Source organism: Embiotoca jacksoni, unplaced genomic scaffold (genome assembly GCF_022577435.1).
Source record: "Embiotoca jacksoni isolate LCO1_2020_lvr unplaced genomic scaffold, fEmbJac1.0.p SCAF_12, whole genome shotgun sequence".
Lineage (NCBI taxonomy): Eukaryota > Metazoa > Chordata > Actinopteri > Embiotocidae > Embiotoca > Embiotoca jacksoni.
This window is the reverse complement of record NW_027185252.1, coordinates 13,734,970-13,754,106: the sequence shown is the minus strand read 5'-3', so window position 1 is coordinate 13,754,106 and position 19,137 is coordinate 13,734,970. Positions and strand designations below refer to the sequence as shown.

Below are 19,137 nucleotides of genomic sequence, written 5' to 3'. Positions count from 1 at the left end.
TCCCTGTGTGAAAAAAAAAGTTGCAACATTGATTATCGCCGAGCGATTTGTTGATTATTTTTGGATGCTGTCAAAAATATTATTATAATATTATAATATAAAGTCTATAGTCAAATGTTCCATCATAATATCCAAGAACTCAAGGTAACATCAGTTTTTGTCCTATCAATAGTCCAAATATCTGAAAAGAATAATATAATATAAAACAATGCAAAGCAGAACATTTTTATGTTTTAGTAGCTGGACTTGTTTATAATGAATTAATTAACTAGTAGCTTCTGCACTAACTTAGACTACAATAACTAATTTATTCTTCTTGTATTGTAAATCAGAAGATATCACATACGTTGTGTTTTCTTCCCTTTTGTGTTTCCCTTGTAGTGTGTCTTTTCAAATATGCCTTTTTATGATGTCTCGTCTGTCTGTCTCTGTCCCTCTTTCAGCTCTGGCCCCAGGTATGGGTGTAGCGGTCTACACCGGTCTGGTGGTGGCCCTGCTGCTGAGTGTCATAATGGTGCTGTGCGTGGGAGTGCTCGCATATCGCCGCAGATGCCGCCATTTCCACGGAGATATCACCGATTCTTCATCTGCTCTCACCGCCGCGTTCCACCCTGGCAACTACAAGCCTCCCAGACAGGGTGAGTTCACACACACACACACACACACACACACACACACACACACACACACACACACACACACACATACATACATGCACCAAGTCACACACACATAATTCAAAACATATTTGCATGCAATTTATCTTTTCATTTCTGTTTATTTTCACAACTATTCTCGTTTCTACTTATTTCCATAGAAGTACTTTGTCACAATTCATTTCATTATCACATTTCTATTTATATTATCCCATAACTGAATTCTCTTATACCATTATCTCCTCTCAGTCAGTCCTCCATTCTTTACCACATTACATTTTTTACATTTTAAGCATTAGTCAGGGTGTCCTTTCTCTTGCTCTTGCCATCAAATATTAATTAGCGACATTAATCCATTTCACTGGCGTCACTTTTAGCCCTCTCAGCCCGGCGTGTGTCGTTTCTAGTGATAAGAGAACGGCTCCTCTCTTCTTGTGTGTCCACAGATAACCCTCACCCTCTACATCCCTCCGCTCCTCCGGATCTGACAGCCACAGCAGGGGCTTTCCGTGGGCCGCTCTTCTCTCTGCAGCACGGGGTCAACGACAGCCCCCACAAAATCCCCATGACCACCTCCCCCTTGCTGGACCCACTGCCCAGTCTCAAAATCAAGGTGTACAATTCCTCCACTCTTTCCTCCCTGGAGCTCCCGGCTGACATGGGCCCCATCGACGGAGAGATCCTCAGCCTGAAGTCGGTGGGTACTGTGGGTAGAGAGCGAGACTACCACAGCCACACTCTGTCCAGAGAGCCTGGGCTGAGTACCAGCACAACCCTGGGAAATTTGGGAGGACGCCTTACAATCCCCAATACAGGTAATATAGTGTACTGCATGAAGCTGTCTTTTCCTGAGTGAACCAGTGACATGTTTAGTTGATTACACAAGATAAATCATGTTTTCCTTTAGGTGTGAGTTTGCTGGTCCCTCCTAGCACAATCCCCCAGGGGAAGTTCTACGAAATGTACCTCATTATCAGCAAGTGGGACAAAACAACGTGAGTGCCCTTCATCTTTATTCCTTTACTTTACTCATCGCAGCCACAAGAAAGAATAAAAAAAATGTCCATTGCAAACCTCACCTAATGTGATCTACTTGAAGTGTGTTTGGAACTACCACCATGTTTTTCTGAGGATAAAAATAATGAACAACTGATGCGTCGATATCAGCGTGTTTCAAACGGTGTCACAGCTGTGAGGGTTTTTTTATAAATGAAGTGTGATGTTTTGTTGCAAACGTGTGTTTATGTATGTGAAATTTCCAGGTTACCCTCAGAGGGCAGTCAGACAGTACTAAGCCCTGTGGTGAGCTGTGGTCCTTCTGGCATGCTGCTGAACCGCCCGGTTGTCCTTACTTTGCCTCACTGTGCCCAGCTCGACACACCCACACCCGACTGGGCCCTCACACTCAAAACACAAACACACCAGGGGGCATGGGAGGTGAGACGGCGCCAAAACCATTTCAAATGATGAATAGCTCCTTGATGGCAGACGTGACATCATTAATCCGGTCCTCTATCTTTTGTCAGGAGGTGCTTACAGTCGGGGAGGAGACTCTGTCGTCTCCGTGCTACCTGCAGCTGGAAGAGGAGTGTTGTCATGTCCTCATGGAGCAGCTGGGAACGTACGGCCTTGTTGGCCAGTCCTGCCCTCCACAACCCGCCTGCAAACGCCTGCAGCTGGCTCTCTTCGCCCCCCGAGCACCGTGCCTCTCGCTGGACTACAGCCTCCGGATCTACTGTATCCACGACACCCCACATGCACTCAAGGTGCTACTTGTGTTCTTTATCCAGCTCTTTTGTTTGTGTGGGAGTGTGTCAATGTCTTCATATCTACACCATCTATCATTCTGTTCTGCTGCGTAGCTGTTCTGTTGACTCTCACTTTTTCTTTGCTTGTGTGAGTCAACACTAAAATTATAGTCTGAATATTAAATGTTTCTCCACTGGTTTAGCATTGCACCCCTTGAACATTGTTGGACGCCAAAATGGTTAAAAATTAACTCGGGAGATATCATCCCTGTCAAAACCTGGAGTTTATATTACAGACACACATATGAACTAGTACTCCCAAAGTCCCAGTGGAGGAATGTAACTAAATATATTCATTCAAGTACTGTATTTGGGTATAATTTGAAGTACTTGTACTTTACTTGAGTTCTTCCCTTTTATGCAACTTTATAATAAATCTCAAAGGTAAATATTGTGCCTTTTACTCCATTGCATTTATCTGACAGCTGCAGATACTAGTTATTTTTCAGATTACAATTCTTCATACCCTTTCTGTCCATTGAAAACCACGTATCTCCAGATCTGGCAAATCTGAATTAGATTTTTTTTTTCTGAAAAACTGAATTATTAGATGTTCCCTTATGGTTTTAGAAAAATCTCCTACTTTTAAGGCTAAAATAAACTATTTTAAAACCCACTTGGATTTGCTGGAAAAAGCATTGATTTGCTGAGCTTGTTAATTTTTTAGAGATACGTGGTTCTTACAGAACTGAAACGATACAAACATATGATGATCTGCATACAGTAGTTAAAATACGCACAACTTTAAATAACTACAGCTCTAAAAGGCACATTAATTTAACATTACTATTTCACAGTAAAACTTAAGTAAAGTAAAGTAAAGCTACTTTTACTTAAGTAAGGTTTTAAATGCAGGACCTTATCTTGTAGTGGTAGTGTATGTCTAAAAAGTCACAAAGAAAAAAGAAGAAAACCAAAACAATAGACAAATTAAATCCTGCATTAGACCCTGACATGAAAAGTCAAAAAGTATAATGTGAAATGATATACAATAAAACAAGCTATAAATAAAATACAGACAAAATGTTTGTTATATTGGACAATGTTACAGAATAATAATGCTAAAAGTTAATATAACTTATTTCCATAGTGGTTCTGGGCAATAGAGGAGTACAATCCTGTCTCGACCCTGCAAATCCACCTTCCCTCTCCAAATTAAATTTTGGTATGATGAATTGAATCTTCTTGTCCCAGAAGAGGCAACAATACAAAATAGCAGAGCATAATACAAACCCCAAACTAAACACAGAGCGAGCCCGCGATTCACTGAAAGCTGGACTCAGTGAGTCTACATATTTTTCCTCTCTCAGTCCCTCAGCCTGGATAGTAAACAGAAGCATACTGTGTGCAGTTTACTGGCATCACATTACATGATTTCCGTCTGCTAGAGTTCAAACAGCTTTCACACTGTCAGCTCTCAAACATTTGTATTTGAATACTTCAATGTTTTAATTAAGCATCTTTTGAAAGCATTATTTTTAAAAGGACTTGTTGCTCCCACAGTAGAGCAGATCAGATTAATATTTTCCTAATACTCTTTTGTCTCTGCCGCTGTGCAGGAGGTGCTAGATCTGGAGAGGAGTCTGGGTGGAGTTTTGCTGGAGGATCCCAAGCCGCTGCTCTTCAAAGATAGTTACCACAATCTGCGCCTGTCCATCCACGACATTCCTCACACTCACTGGAGAAGCAAACTTCTGGCCAAGTACCAGGTAACGTAATGCAGCAGATAGTGGATACCAGCCTGTTGATATGTATAGTTCTATATTGGACTTTGTATACTGCATAATATTTATCATATGTACAGCTGTACATAAATCCAATTGGAAACCCGGAGTTCTGCTTATATTCAACATGTATATGAGTAAGGTTACTAATATCAGGAGCAGACAGAGGTGGCAAAGAAACAGCTCTTAACCCCCAGAACTCCAAACAGTTTTTCGCTCCTGTCACATTTTAACTCACCATGGGCTCATTGTTTACTGCACCTCTGTGGAAACAGCACAATCATGGTTAGAAGTAGGAGGAACTCACGTCTTTTGGGCAGTATAACACATTTATGGCCAAGTGCCATCAATGATAAAAGAGGAAAACGCATAAATTGAATTTTGCCGATAATTTATTTTTCAAAAATTTTAAAAAGATCGAATCGATATATAATTTTTTTTTAATTTTTTTTTATCCTATTTACATTTCTACAGCTTCTATGACTCTGTCTCTGTGCTCTCCCTCCACTTCTCTGCACCAGCCTGCAGTTCAGTCCAAAATTCACCGAATTTTTGATACTTTAAAAAAAAATAAAAAATAATTACTGAATCTTTATCACGTAAATTGTTATTTTTTGGCACAATTTAGAATAAAATGAGGCCAATGATATAGCGCTAAGTTAAAAAGCTGCCACCATAATCCTGCCCCTTTTTGATATAACTGGACTTTCCCAGAAGTCACAGAAGAGTGCAGTTTGTTTCTTTTGGAATAGAGCATTATTTAAAAACCAATGCTACATAAGCAAAAATAATGGCCTGGAAAACTCAATGATTCCCCCTCAGTATAGTGGCTACTTTCTCCCAGACGTGGACTTCATACCCTTCACTGCGGCTGTAAACATCCCAACTCTCTCCTGCATACTCTCAGCAGCAGAGATTGCAGTCTGAACCTTTTCTGAGTAAACAAACAGGAAATCTGATAGTGGTTCTAATTCATGGACATTGTGCTGTAGAAATAAATTGTGCTCTGACAGCCTGAGACCCAGTTGTTGAAAACTCCCTTGTATCAAAGTAACGCATTTGGCTCACTCCTTCAAGAGAAAATGTGTTCTAGATCATTCCAGATTGTGCTGCTCAGGACATTAATTTGATCACAGCGAAGAGGTCGTTTATCTAGCTTTCCTCTTTACCACTTTTCTTTGTGCAACAGGAGATACCGTTCTATCACATTTGGAGCGGCAGTCAGAGACCCCTGCACTGCACCTTCAGCCTGGAGAGAGGCAGCCTGGCAGTGTCGCAGCTCACCTGTAAGATCTGTGTCCGACAGGTGGAAGGGGAGGGACAGATATTCCAGCTGCACACTGACATTCAGGAGGTAATGGTGAAAACTGAAATAATGCTTGTTCACACACAGAAATCACTGCGAAGAAGGCTATATAACACAGCTACTCTGAAAAATACAAAGGTTGGTCTCACCCTCTCTGTCAATCCAGACTCTACCACCGCACTCGCCCCTCCCCTCGGGAGGCACCTGCCTACCTTCCTCTCAAGTGGGACCCTATGCCTTTCGCTTGCCCGACTCCATCCGGCAGAAGATCTGTGCCAGTCTGGATGCACCCAGTGCTCGGGGCTGTGACTGGAGACTATTGGCTCGCAGTCTGGGCTTTGACAGGTCAGATCTATCTCACTTGTTCATGTGTGAAAGATAGCTTGGTCACGCTTTAGTTGCGAAGTCCAATGCTGACACAATTCCTACTGAAAAATGACCACTCCGTTTAAGTGAATTAAATTTACACAGACAACTGTGAAAATTGCATTAAAGCCTGGTCATATTGAAACATGACGTGTAAATTAAGTTCAAGAATATGATTCAGTCATGCATGTTATACAAGGCTAAAAAAAAAAATCCAGAAGATAATTAATCTTGCTAATTAGCTAACGCTGCTTTGTTAAATAAGAAAGTTAACTGGGCTTTAATATTGGACTGTCAAAATAAAGTTTTACCAGCAGTATTTACAACATAGTTTTGTCATCAGTAACGGATTAATTCTTTTACTTTGTCCTTTTTTCTGACAACTTTCCTCATCTTTCTTCCACTCAGGTATTTGAACTACTTTGCCACAAAGCCCAGCCCCACAGGTGTTCTACTGGACTTATGGGAAGCCTGTAACCAAGGTGACGCAGACCTGGTCTCTCTGGCGACTGCACTGGAAGAGATGGGCAAAAGTGAGGTGCTTGTTGTCATGACAACAGATGGGGATTGTTGATTGGTCAAGAAAGAGGAGAGCGAGCAAAGACGGGGTTTTTTTTTTTGCCACCACCGTGATGAAAATAAGAATACCTGCCTATGAATATGCACACTGGGCACAAATCAGAGCATTTTGGTTGCTTCACATGAACTGTATTAGCTCTGCCTCATCTCCCTCTTCACTGGCCCATGATCTGCCACTGTAGCTACGTAGCCATCATAACCCATTCCCAAGCAGGCCATCCCACTGCTAATCTGATTCTGCTTGAATCCTCCAAAGCAATGTTGTACCAGCAAGATGTAAAACCAATTTGAGGATACTGAGGTGTAAAATGGCTGTAAAGTCATCTGTCAAGTGTGATGTTGACATTGTCTTAAAATACTGAAAATTACATTATTCTTGTATATAAATAACTGTGCTTTGGGGCAAACAACAAAATCCATGTATTCAGCACACTAAAGTACGCCCAATAGCACAAACGCTAACACGGGATTACCCATGTTTCAGTAGCAGCATGAAAGTGCATGATTTAACACCATCTCACCTCATGGCAGGGGCTTTTCTTTTCTCCATTGTCATTCCATATGTGCAGTGAATGACAGACAGCACCGACATGCCTGCAGCCTCCCACACACTCCAACACACACACACACACACACACACACACAGAGACAAAACGGTCATTAATCGGCTTGAATCAGACAGGCTAGGATCTCCCCCTCCCCACTAGGATCGAACCCTCAAGGTTTTAGTCATATCGCTCTCGGCTGAAGACAAGCTGCCTCTTCTTTGTGGCAGGAGGGTGAATTGCGAAGTTTGTTCCAGAATTGGCGGATAACTAGACTGACTCTTTATATCGTACCAACAAATGCCTCAAAGCCTTGGCATATCTTTCCGACTCACAGGGGTGTTTCTCTTTCATCTCTCCTTTTATTCCTCTATCGCTCTGCCACACTCCAATATGTTTAGAATAAAACGCAGTAGAGCTTTCTGGTCATCCCTTAAAAGTTTCCTTTGGGGAACGCTCTTTAATTTATTATCCATATTTGTGGATTTTTTTTTTCATTGTCATTGATGTTGTGACCACGTACAACCAGTTGCATCATTTGTGCTTGTTTAGGCTACTGAGCTGCTGTGCATTATTTTTGATCTTAGTCAAGCAGGCCAAATGGGAGAGTTAGGTGCACAGTGGATTATTTCTGTTGTGAATAACAAAACCATGTTTGTTATTTTTAATATTGTACATCTATTCAAAGTGTAAAATATAATCTGTAAGACATAATTAGAAATGGTCAAATGTCCTGGTGAATTTGCTGTAACTGAAGGCAGTTTCCACTCTTCAGATGTGATTATAGAATAGATTAGCCTTGAATCAAGTGGGCAGTAAGGGACCATAAAATTTACCTCAACACTAACTGAATTATGTTGCAATCTGCTTTTTGTCCACCACTTATCTATGTATCCATAACTCATTATGTCTCCTTTCTCTTAATTTGATAACATGTCATTGACCTTTTTATTACGCCGCCTGCTTTGTGGTCAGGGTCCTCAAGCTGTTTGCATTATCAATCTTGTTCTGTCAGTTTTTGTTCGACAGGAATTGAAAAGTCTGTAACATCATCATTACATACGTTCTGTGTTAATGAGTCTTTCTCTCCCTCAAAGCAAAAAAAAAAAAGTGTTTATATCTTTGAAACTACAAAAACCAAAACACAGGCAGTATCCCTCCTCAGCAGTGAGTCACGTCACTGTTTTGTGTGAATGAACTTGTGCGTGCGTTCGTGTGTGATGTGCGTGTGCGTGTGCGTGCATGTGTGAGTGGGCAGGTGGGTGTGCACATCCAGTATGCGCACATTCTTAAGATCTGTCATTTCTCTTTGTAAGTGCTATGCAAGTACAAAAGAAAAGTGAAGCATTTGGACTTCTTTTGTTTCCTGGAAGAGTAATTCTATTTTTTCAGATCAGGACATTGACAGGGTTTTGATTTTCTATCCTAAAGTGGTTTAAGAGCGGTGTAACAGTTTTTGGTGACGCTGAAGTCCATGTGGGAATTCTTGGAACAATTGGATCACTGACCGAGGAAGCTACTACTGAAAATACAAGACAAATTGTGACTTACATCATGAACTCATGCCCTACAGGTCTTTACCGTGAAGAAATGCCTGAACACAACCAGTTCAGTACTTTGGACCCCTGAACACTGCAGGACATTTTTCTCTCCTCAGTTCCTTTTCACAGAGACTGGCTAGCTGCAGACTACAGTGTTGATTCGTCCAGATTTCTTGAGTGTGTGCTGGATCTTTGGCCATATCTCTGGATACGTTGTGCTGGAGCTCTAATGGATTCAAATGTGCTCCCATCAAAGAGCAACATCTAGCCTTTGTTCAAGAAGTCAGACATTTTTACAAAAAACTAAATGGATTCAGTGACATTATTTTATCTCTGTAAAGTATCAATTGTAAATAAATGTCTAGCCTTCTTACCTGTAACTAAATATAATTTTTATGCAATAAATTATATTTCTTAGTTTAACAACGGTGTTTATGTGTTTTGGCTTTTATTGAATTAAAGATTGGTGTTTTAAAAACCCAAACAACGAACGAGAAAAATCCATAAAGCTAATTACAGGCTTATTCAGAGCTTAGTGCCTTGTACTGTCGGACAAAATTACTGTTAAATGGCATCTGTGGTTTTGTCAATTACACCCCATTTTCACAGAACATGCAGAGCTACTCAAACTGTCCCTCTTTACCTCACACTTCACTGGAAAATTCCCTTTAGGTCCATTTAGCTTTGAAAGCTTTTAACTGGCAGGCTGTCTGGTCGTCACATTAAAAAGGTCCTAGAGACACTAATCGTGGCCTTTAAGGATTGACTTGGGCATTTAGATCAAGGATTCTAACCTCAAGGTTTTTTTTTTTTATTGACTTGAGTGATGTGTGGGGAATTGTTAGATGAAGCTCTTGTATCAAGAACAAACATCCCAATGAGTCATCTGTAGTGAGTGTACACTGCAGTGTGGTCTTAAGGGCACTTTCCACCTGTTCTATTAAATGCACTGCTAATTGACGACTGATATGCCACCCTTCAGTGCATGAGTTAACTGAAGCTTTTATAATGTATAAAATGGTGCTCTAAAAGCTGACCCCATCTCCAGCCCAACCCCCTAAACGCAGCGCACTTTACTTTTTAGCAAATGTATTGACAGTGAGCGTAGTATTACTTTGGAGACTTGTAAAACCTATTAAAAATAATACTGCATCCACAAACATTACACAGCACTTACAACTTCCTCTTCTGTATTATGAAATGATAATGGTACTTTTTAGAGGTGGGAAGTAACTAAGTACATTTGCTCAAGGTACTTGTACTTAGATTAATTAAAGGATTTCCATTTGATAGTACTTTATACTTCCACTCCACTACATTGTTAAGAAGCTTTTAAAATACAACAAAGTGTTGAAAATTAAACCAGTGATTTCAACTTTTCTGTCTTCTGATGTCTTACAATCAGCAGTGTGGTCAGGGTCTCATCTCACATGTCTATGAGTTGTTAACAGCGACACCAAATAGTGATTTATTTATTTTTTTTTCCGTTTAAACTTCTGACATGGTTTCATTTCAATAGTTGCTGAAATGATCCAATATCTCACAAAAAATTAGAGATGAGGAGAAAAGTAAAAAAAAAAAAAATTAAAACATATGTTGGTCTGAATTTTGTTTTTTTCTTCTTTCCTCTCTCAGTAATCTTCTGGCGACTCTCAGATGTATCTGCTGTCCCTGGATATAAAACTGAATATTAAGTAGTTCAAACTCACTCCACCTGCAGCAGCTACAACAGTAATGTGCTGCTGACACAATGCTTCAGTTCGAATAATTTACTGATGTCATATATATAATAATATATCAGACAGAGGGACCAAACCAGAATTCTCTTTACATTTCGTTGCTAATATTTATTCACTTTATTAGTAGGGATTTTTATGGAGACTTTCCCTTGAAATTGAGTATTTTCACATTGTTGTATTAGTACTTGCCCTGTGATGGACTCCTGACCTGTCCATTGTGTAGTCCAACATTGCCCAAAAAGTCAGGTGGGAAATATATATTTGTGCTTGTTAAGGCTACTCAGCTGCTGGGAAATAAATATATTACATTATTGGTGCCAACTGATCCTGGACCCCTCCTGCAACATCAGGAGAAACAGTAGTTCAGCACCTCTTTTTTGGATAAGCTCCACATTTGGTCAGTGGTTCATTTGATAATGATTCGTTTAATTCAGCGGTGTCTCGTGTCATGGAGAGCCAAGAGTCTGCAGGTTTTCTCCTCAGCCAAACACACAAAATTACCTGTTGTTACATTTTACTGTGAAAATTATTTTCCTTCTTTTTTCCTCAAGGGGGCGCTTTGATTGTTTTGAGAGGTTCAACAACACACTGGTGGATATGCTGTCCTATAGTGCCCTCTCTTGATGAATTTAGTCTGATGGGTGCCCCACTATCAACTTGTACTGCACATTATTATTAGCACGTACACATACAATGTAATCAAAAGTAATTCTGACAACTCTTAAAATAAACAGGAAATACGAGTGTGAAATAAGTTTTCAATGCTTATAAGTTTTACCATTAATTAGTAAGATACTTGTATCTTGCAACGTGTCTTTTATAGGTTTAATAAATGTGGTATTTGCCGAAGGGCATGATTATTGTTGGTGCCAGAAAGAATTTCAAGGGAAGTTTATAAATGTATTTTCCATTAACAAGCAAACCTTTGTCATTATTTTTAATAGTGGGAGTTCACAGCAACATAAAGTAGATTATTAATACCTTTAGGGAACTACTTTGGAATAATGATTTACATGATGATGATCTCTGTGGGTTATATTCACTTTACAAATGAGCTTTAAAATTTGTATGATAGTGGCATACAATTTGTAAGTTTGATCAAGGAAATGTTTTAAAAATATTGCAATGCAGTTTTTATTTTCTTACATTGCATTATTTTTCATCATTCATGGCACTTATGGGACCTTACTCAAAGGAATTTATCATTTATTTCCAACAGCATAATATCCCACACTTTATTAGAAACCAGTGCTGACCACCAGTGCTGATGTTTTGTACTCAGATCTTCCTATATAGATATGTGTTAAATGTTTGCCCTCACATGTATGAACCCTAATGAAAAATCTCGCTATCTTTATTTTGAAGCAAATTTCGACACTGCAACTTCTTCATAAACGGTTAATCTATACGCTTATAAAAAAATATAAAAAAAAAGTCATACTTTTATTTTTTAGCAAGACCGGAAACTGCTTAATTTATGTCAGTAAAGTTCCAAATAGTAACAACACAACTTCCGGAATGTGCTTCTGTTGATCGAAATAAATCACAAGACTTTTTCTCCTTTAAGATTTCATTTCATTTTATGAATATTTCTCAAATAAGAATTTGTAGACATGTAAGAGTTATTTAAATACAATCACATTTAATTAAGTCTGGTGAGGGTCGTGTCGATAACAATATAATAATAGTACAGGCTTTACATCTGAAGGGTTCAAACCGGAAGTGTTGACGTTATTACTGGACTTGAGTCACAGTTAGTCAGCTGACCAGAAACGAAGTTGTTGTTTTTTTTTTCTGAAATGGATTTGTGTGTGGGCGCTTCACTTCAATTAAACACAGAAGCAACAACGAAGTTGTCTGCAGCAGTGAGGTACGTTTATTTTATTTTACATTTCATTTAATGAGCCCAACATGAGGGAGCGACGTTGTTACATACGTGTTCAGGACCGATACCCACTTAGGTAGCCGCTCATGTTAATTTAGGTGTTGGGCTGTTTACTGTGTCCACACTGCACAAATAAAACAACAATGAAGATCGCGACAGAAGGGACTGAATAAATGAGCAAAAATAAATAAATAAATAAAATAGTGAAAATTGTTGCACCTGAAAACATACTTTCTGGAAAGAAACAGCTCCGTGTTGTCTGAGGCGTGTTAGTTGATTTTTGATTTTGATTCAAGATTGATTTTGAAATCATGATTATTTTTCTTGCGTAAGCATCATGCGAATACTAGTTCCTCATTAGTTGCACACATCATGCTTTAGGATGCAAAGTCAGCTTTGTGGTGTCCTGTCAGCTTTCCTTCAGCCTCCTTAAATCGTCCAAGTGATGATGACGTCTCAGGAAAGTGGTGTTAGTGAAAACCGTGTTTTCTTCTGTCTCTCCTAGTATACTTTTTTTTTTTTTTTTTATAATTTTTCATGTGATGTTGTTTGCAGAACACATGGAGACGTGAGACACAATTCTAGTGTTTGCTGAAAGTCAGTCAAACAAAATGAGTCACATGCCCTGAACCAAGAGGTTTAACAAATGCTGAGTTGTTTGATGTGTGTGTGTGTGTGTGTGTGTGTGTGTGTGTGTGTGTGTGTGTGTGTGTGTGTGTGTGTGTGTGTGTGAATTGCCAAGCCGTGACTCCAGTTACTCGAAGTCAAGGCCTGATTGTTGTTGTAGGAGAGCAGTAAATCTGGAGCTGCAATGATCCGCTATTTTGATGATTGATTATATATTTGAGTGATTTTTAATGGCAAAATTATGAAAAATTCTCTGATTGTAGCTTTTTAAATTTTCTTCTTTCTTTAGTCCTCCATGATAATAAACGGAATATCTTTTAGTTGTGGACTGCTGGTCTGGGAAAACACAAAACATTTTAGGCTGTACCTTCAGCATTTTATGATATTTTAAAAGCCTAAACGGCTAATTGATTTATTAATGAAATAATTGACTCGTTGATTGACAATGAAAATAATCATTATTTGCAGCATTTGTGGTTTCACATTCACACGCTTCTGCCAAACCGTAATGATGCCAGGGCCCCAATCGATGTCATTGGTGTAGCGGTGACACGGTGAGAAGAGGACGATATGTTCCTGTGACATTCCACATCAAAATCATGATGAGGAGGCGTTGTTAAATGTTGTAGTGTTTCATACTAAACATCAACGACCACGACTACAGCATCTTCCCTTCGGCTCTCTATTAAATGTTTATTTACACATTACAAAGAGATAAATGTGGAAGATGACAGGCATAAAATATTGTATGCCTCCTTTACAGCAGCATCGCAGAGTCTGCATCCCTGGACTGATCAGAAACATCTCCAGACGATGGCTCCCCAACAAATACAATCAGTCTTTTCCTTTGTGGACAAGCACATGTAAAAGTAAGCCTAATTTAAGTCCCACTCATTGCAACAACATTATTATTTCACTGTTATCTTTTTTTTTTTTTAACTCATATTCTTCTTCTTCTTCTCCTTCACAGCTTTTTGGTTAACACTTCCTGCCTCAAGCCTCGCCTTTTTCTTTATTTTGCGAGAATCCTGAATCCTGCCTGTGAACATGGACAACACAGAACCTGTGCAGCCCAGTCTCAACTCATCCTATCATCCAAATGCACTCGGAAACCACAGCGTATCTGACGATGAGGAGGGGGAAGACCATGGTCCCTCTGCACACCTTCTGCCCAAACATTCCTCAGCACCTCTGGCTGTTCGCTACAGTCCAGAGGACTCCTACTGTTTGGTGTACATCATCTTTTTTCTCCTGGGCATCGGCTCCCTGCTGCCCTGGAACTTCTTCATCACAGCCAAACACTACTGGCTCTACAAACTTAGCAACAACACTCATCAAAGTGGCGATGAGGAGCAACGCTCGGACCTCAGTGTGAGTACCACGGCTACCGAATACAGCTGCACTCTGTTTAGTGTGTGTGTGTGTGTGTGTGTGTGTGTGTGTGTGTGTGTGCGTGCGTGCGTGTGTGTGCGTGCGTGCGCGCGTGCAGCGGAAGATGCTCATTTGTGCCATCCTGCACGCTTCTGACGTGGAACTGTGACGATCCTGTGACAGATGGTAGGACTGAGTGTCCTCTCGCATCTCAAAGAAATCCGTTGCTACACAATAATACAATTCGACATGCCAAAACGCCTGTCGAGGGCAGCTGAGATGAAAGCAGCGGGGAGCAGAGTGTAGGTGGTCGAGCAGATCTGTTTCTGAACGATGTGGAATTTATTCATTCGTTTCAAAAACCTGAACTGACAAGAGCGTCACAGAGGAAGATAAAATGTGCAGTCAACCGCAAGGAACACACAACATCAGATAAAGTAAAGGAATGAAATCACATTAAAACTGCAAGCAGCGATATGCGGGCCCTCGCGTGCTGCACGTCGGGGAGCGGGCGGGTCGGGGTATGCTTCAAAAAATGAAAAAAAAAAGTCATTCTGTGGCATGTCGTCCGAAATATGAAAAAAAAAAAAGTCCTCAAAAGAAAGTCACAGTATCGCGGGCACAATGGTGTAGCGGTTAGCGATGGTGCCTCACGGTGGGAAGGTCATTGATTCGATTGCAGCTCGAGACATGCATGTCAGGTTCAAAAAATGCCATACTATTACACGTCGTCCAAAAACTGAAGAATAGTCATACTGTAGCATGTCCTCAAAATCATACAAGAAAACCATACTATCACAGGTATAGTGGTGTAGTGGTTCATGCGGGTGCCTCTCGGTGAGAAGGTCACTGGTTCGATTGCTGCTGGAGACATGCGTGACAGGTCCAAAAAAAATGTTATGTTGTTAAAAATATGAAGGAAAGTTATACTAGAGCATGTTGTATTATTTTCGACAACATAGTCTGACTTTTTTGTATCGTCCGGACAACATGTTATGGTGTTATTTTTTGTTTTTTATTTCAGACGACATGCATGACTTATTTTTGGACGTGAGATGCATGTCACAAGTGGGAATCAAACCCAGGACATTTCAGTTTAGGTCATCAGTTTAGGGGGCGGTACCGAGCCATTTGGCCACACCCACTCGCTACACCACTAAAATGTGTAATTTTCCGCCGGGAGAGACGTAAAGGTTAGCTATTCTGCCTGTAGCTTAAATTAGAAAAAAAATACATGCTGATGGGATGTAATAACAAATTCATGTTGGAGTCGTACACAATAAGGAAAGACTGTCTGAAGACACGATGCGAGTTGAGGACTGTCTGCTCTTTTAATTAATTGAATCCTTGAACTCTTTTCTTTTTGTCTTCACAGGATTACTTTGAAAGTTACCTGACCATCGCCTCCACGGTGCCCTCTGTACTGTGTCTGATTCTCAACTACGTCCTTGTTAACAGGTTTATTCCTGCACACACACGCACACGCACACGCACACACACACACACACACACACTACGTTGTGTGAACTTGTCGTTTTGTCCCTGGATGTCCAGATGATACAATGTTCCATTTGTTCCATCTTGGTTCTGGCAGACCTGAAGTTTCAGTAATCGAATTTACGTCAGGACTTTAAACAGCGCGTCTCTTTACACTCTCTTCACTTTGTTCGATTATGTTTATCATTATTGTTGATAATTCAAAACTTACAGTCTCACATTTGCACGGACACAGTCAGCATTGTACAGTATGCATGTTTGCAGTATGTTGTAGACCAGACCGGAACCAAGTCATTTCAGAGGAGCTCCAACAGCACAAAACATCTGTTTCATGTTTTTTCGATCAATCAGGTGATCTTTGACAAACTCCAGCTCAATCCCAGCGCTCGCGTGTGTTTTTGTGTGTGTGTGTGTGTGTGTGTGTGCGCACGCGTGCATGTGTGTGTGTGTGCGCGTGTTGACAGGTTGTCTCCCAACGTGCGAATCCTGTGTTCTCTGGTTGTGATCCTGTTGGTGTTCGTGGTGACCACGGTGCTGGTGAAGGTGGACGTGTCGGACAGCAGACTGGAGTTCTTCGTCGGCACTCTGGCCAGCGTGGCGGTCGTCAGCGGAGCTTCCAACCTCTTCTCAGGCAGCGTGTTCGGGATCAGCGGGCATTTCCCCATGAGGATCTCCCAGGCCCTCATATCAGGTAGAGTCTTAATCCATGTCAGGGGATGTCTCTTGTTGACACAATTGTCTTTGTAGCATTTATACCGTACCAGTGAACAATTACATTTTCTGACGAGTTTAATGACCTGTCAATCTTGAATATTTATCAACCAAGATATATTGTTCAAATATAACCATGTACATTAATGAATTCACCCTGATGTTGTTGAAAATATTTTAGATCTTTAATCCCGTAGTTGAATGCATTTCTTCTTTTTTTTTAAAGAATTATTGTGTTTAATTAGTGAGCTATTAAATATAATTGGTCATAATTCCGCCACTTGGCCGGCGCACACAACAAAACACCTACAGGAATAAGCAGCTATAAAATGGAGGCGCTCACTAGGTATCCAGGTCGGCTGTTAGTTTAAGACCGTGACCGTAAAATAAAGACATTAATAGATCACGTCCGAGGGACCTTTCTTCCTCCCATCTCCTTCTACACTTGCTAATAAATGCAAAAGATGGATTTATAGTTATATCTGATGTAAAGAGGTGATTAGATTGTGGTGTGTTGTTTTGTTGCCTGACATACTGTGAGTAAATCTTTTGAATTTGTTTGGGCTCAGGTCAGGCTATGGGAGGCACGCTGAGCGCAGTCGCATCAATCGTGGACCTCGCCATGGCTAAGGATGTGACGGACAGCGCGCTGGCCTATTTCCTGACAGCCGATGTCTTCATCCTACTCTGCATCATCACGTACTTGCTGTTGCCCAAGTTGGCATATTCGAGGTCAGTATCTCAAACATGCATTTTAATTTATAATTGTAGGTGGTTAGAACATCTTCACCTGTCATGTGTAATTTTGTTTTATCTGAATCTGGATACTACAGATCACATAAAGTTTAGCAGTGTGCGTTATCTGCCAGTGTCATCCTTGATATTTCCAGCAGAGGGTGCCCACGTTCAACATTCAAATCCTTCACAGTGGGTTTAAATTACTATTAAATGTTTGTAACACATTTCCCAAACAGCTATTCTGCCTGCGCAATATAACTTTCCTATTATCTTATTTAAGTGAGGAGCAATGCCCATAACAAAACAGATAATTCTAGTTTTTTATTTATTTAATGCTTGAAACACACTTGGACTAATTAAATTAAAGTATTTTAAAGTACAACGTGCCCTTGAAGAGGGCAATGTGACAATCTAATAAAGAGATGAGTTTAGGGGACAGGTCCAACACGTCTTCTCTTCTCTCCACTCTAGACACTACATGCTGGCAGCAACATGCACCAATCCAGGAGGGCTCACTGACACTGAAGGCTCTGCTGTGAGCTCAGTCCCACCACTGCAGCCTATTCTTAAGAAGACGTGGGTGCTCGGCATGAGTGTCTTCTATGTCTTCTTCGTCTCCATCATGGTGTTTCCTGCAGTGTCCTCAGGGATCCAGTCTGTCCACAAAGACAGCGGCAGCCCCTGGACAACCACTTACTTTGTCCCCCTCACCAGTTTCTTCCTGTACAACGTAGCAGACTTCTGCGGCAGGCAGGCCACAGCCTGGCTGCAGGTCCCTGGTCCCACCAGTCGAGTCCTGCCTGCACTGGTGCTGTGTCGGTCCATCATGGTGCCACTTATCATGTTCTGCAACTACCAGCCGAGGGATCACCTCCATACAGTACTGTTTAACCATGATGTGTACCCTATGGTCTTTAACTGCCTGCTGGGTCTCTCTAATGGCTACCTCGGCACACTGCCAATGATCTACGGTCCAAAGGTGGTACCTCGGGAGCTGGCGGAGGCCACTGGAGTGGTCATGTCTTTCTTCCTCACCCTCGGACTGGCTGTTGGATCTGCATCCTCTGTGCTTATCGTGCACTCTATCTGATCAGGCTGTTGACAAATAACCTAGTCATGTACGTTGGTAAAAAGCAAGACATTAGGGTCAGTGCAACGCGCGCTGACGGATGGGAAGAATATGAAAATGTAAGGTATTTTATAAACAAAGACAAATTGTTCATAAGGCTGTAACTGACAGTCCAGCAGCCTCATTCACGACAGAATGCTTGTGTGAAGTCCAATTCACTCCACCAATGCTGGGAGGAGTTGAACGGCCGTGTGGCCTGTGGGCTGTAAGACTTCCTGTCTGCCACTGAACAAACATCTTGTGAACATTCAGTGCAGTGAATGGCAGGATTTGTCCATGATGGACAATGTACCAGAACTTCAAAACACTGGGCCGCAAAGTGCACCAGTACAGCCGGCTGTCTGTTATGAGGGAAAGTGCCAATAAGCGTTTAATTTTTACTCGACCAACATGTCTTAACTGTTTTTACCTCACATGAATGTCATGTTTACATTGTTGTGATGAAGCTACATTCGCAATAGGTGCGGTCCATAAGGGACACCTCATTATACAACAAAACCTTAATGGTACTTTATACATTATTTCATATGGCCGAACGGCCGTTCAGCATAAATTAGTTGGATTTAAAAATGACATTTTGGGGTCTTAATACATTTTCGTTAGAGGGTTTCTTTTTTTTATTTTAGTTCAACTTTAATAAAATATGCAGTTTGTAAAGAAGCATTATATCTTGACTGATACGGGTGGGAAAGCATGGATATCATTGAACATGTGGTGAATATTGAAATTGAACGTGATTAATCTTGATAAACTACAAAAAATACATAAATCTACAAGCTGTTGTCTGCATAGCGAATTTTGTTTTTTTAAGAATCCAAAGTATGTGCCAAGTTTTTTTTTTTGTAACGTTACTTTGACAAATAATGTACTACTTCACAAGACACTTTAAAATGCTTTGTTTTATAAAAAAAAAAA

At 40.6% G+C, this 19,137-nt stretch overlaps 2 protein-coding genes across 5 annotated transcripts in view; both read left to right on the top strand.

The window, feature by feature from the left end:
* The window catches only part of unc5b (unc-5 netrin receptor B), a 58,901-nt gene extending 49,945 nt beyond the window's left edge, over window positions 1-8,956 (top strand). For both annotated transcript variants that reach the window (XM_069144975.1, XM_069144974.1), the window contains 9 exons: window positions 444-638; window positions 1,103-1,471; window positions 1,564-1,651; window positions 1,919-2,093; window positions 2,183-2,422; window positions 4,024-4,173; window positions 5,378-5,542; window positions 5,661-5,839; window positions 6,269-8,956. In XM_069144975.1, the coding sequence (XP_069001076.1) occupies window positions 444-638; window positions 1,103-1,471; window positions 1,564-1,651; window positions 1,919-2,093; window positions 2,183-2,422; window positions 4,024-4,173; window positions 5,378-5,542; window positions 5,661-5,839; window positions 6,269-6,434 (1,727 nt within the window). In that variant the 3' untranslated portion in view covers window positions 6,435-8,956. The remainder of the gene's footprint in view (window positions 1-443; window positions 639-1,102; window positions 1,472-1,563; window positions 1,652-1,918; window positions 2,094-2,182; window positions 2,423-4,023; window positions 4,174-5,377; window positions 5,543-5,660; window positions 5,840-6,268) is intronic.
* A 3,087-nt stretch (window positions 8,957-12,043) lies between these two features.
* On the top strand, window positions 12,044-19,013 carry slc29a3 (solute carrier family 29 member 3). 3 transcript variants are annotated; one of them, XM_069144971.1, is made up of 7 exons: window positions 12,044-12,134; window positions 13,540-13,645; window positions 13,747-14,147; window positions 15,523-15,605; window positions 16,109-16,335; window positions 16,925-17,087; window positions 17,565-19,013. In XM_069144971.1, the coding sequence occupies exons 3-7, from the start codon at window positions 13,824-13,826 to the stop codon at window positions 18,181-18,183; spliced, it is 1,416 nt and encodes a 471-aa protein (XP_069001072.1). In that variant the 5' UTR covers window positions 12,044-12,134; window positions 13,540-13,645; window positions 13,747-13,823; the 3' UTR covers window positions 18,184-19,013. The 3 variants fall into 3 exon arrangements, with proteins under 3 accessions (XP_069001072.1, XP_069001074.1, XP_069001073.1); XM_069144973.1 differs by lacking the exon at window positions 17,565-19,013 and adding an exon at window positions 17,189-17,281; XM_069144972.1 differs by having other exon boundaries at window positions 12,053-12,134; window positions 13,543-13,645.
* The last annotated feature ends 124 nt before the right edge of the window (window positions 19,014-19,137 follow it).

What these genes read in the sequence shown, in the direction of transcription:
- slc29a3 (XM_069144971.1), top strand. Translation starts at nt 13,824, where the DNA reads ATGGACAACACAGAACCTGTGCAGCCCAGTCTCAACTCATCCTATCAT. An exon ending in AGCAACGCTCGGACCTCAGT is followed by an intron (nt 14,148 to 15,522) that starts GTGAGTACCACG and finishes TTGTCTTCACAG; the next exon opens with GATTACTTTGAAAGTTACCT. An exon ending in CTCCCAGGCCCTCATATCAG is followed by an intron (nt 16,336 to 16,924) that starts GTAGAGTCTTAA and finishes GTTTGGGCTCAG; the next exon opens with GTCAGGCTATGGGAGGCACG.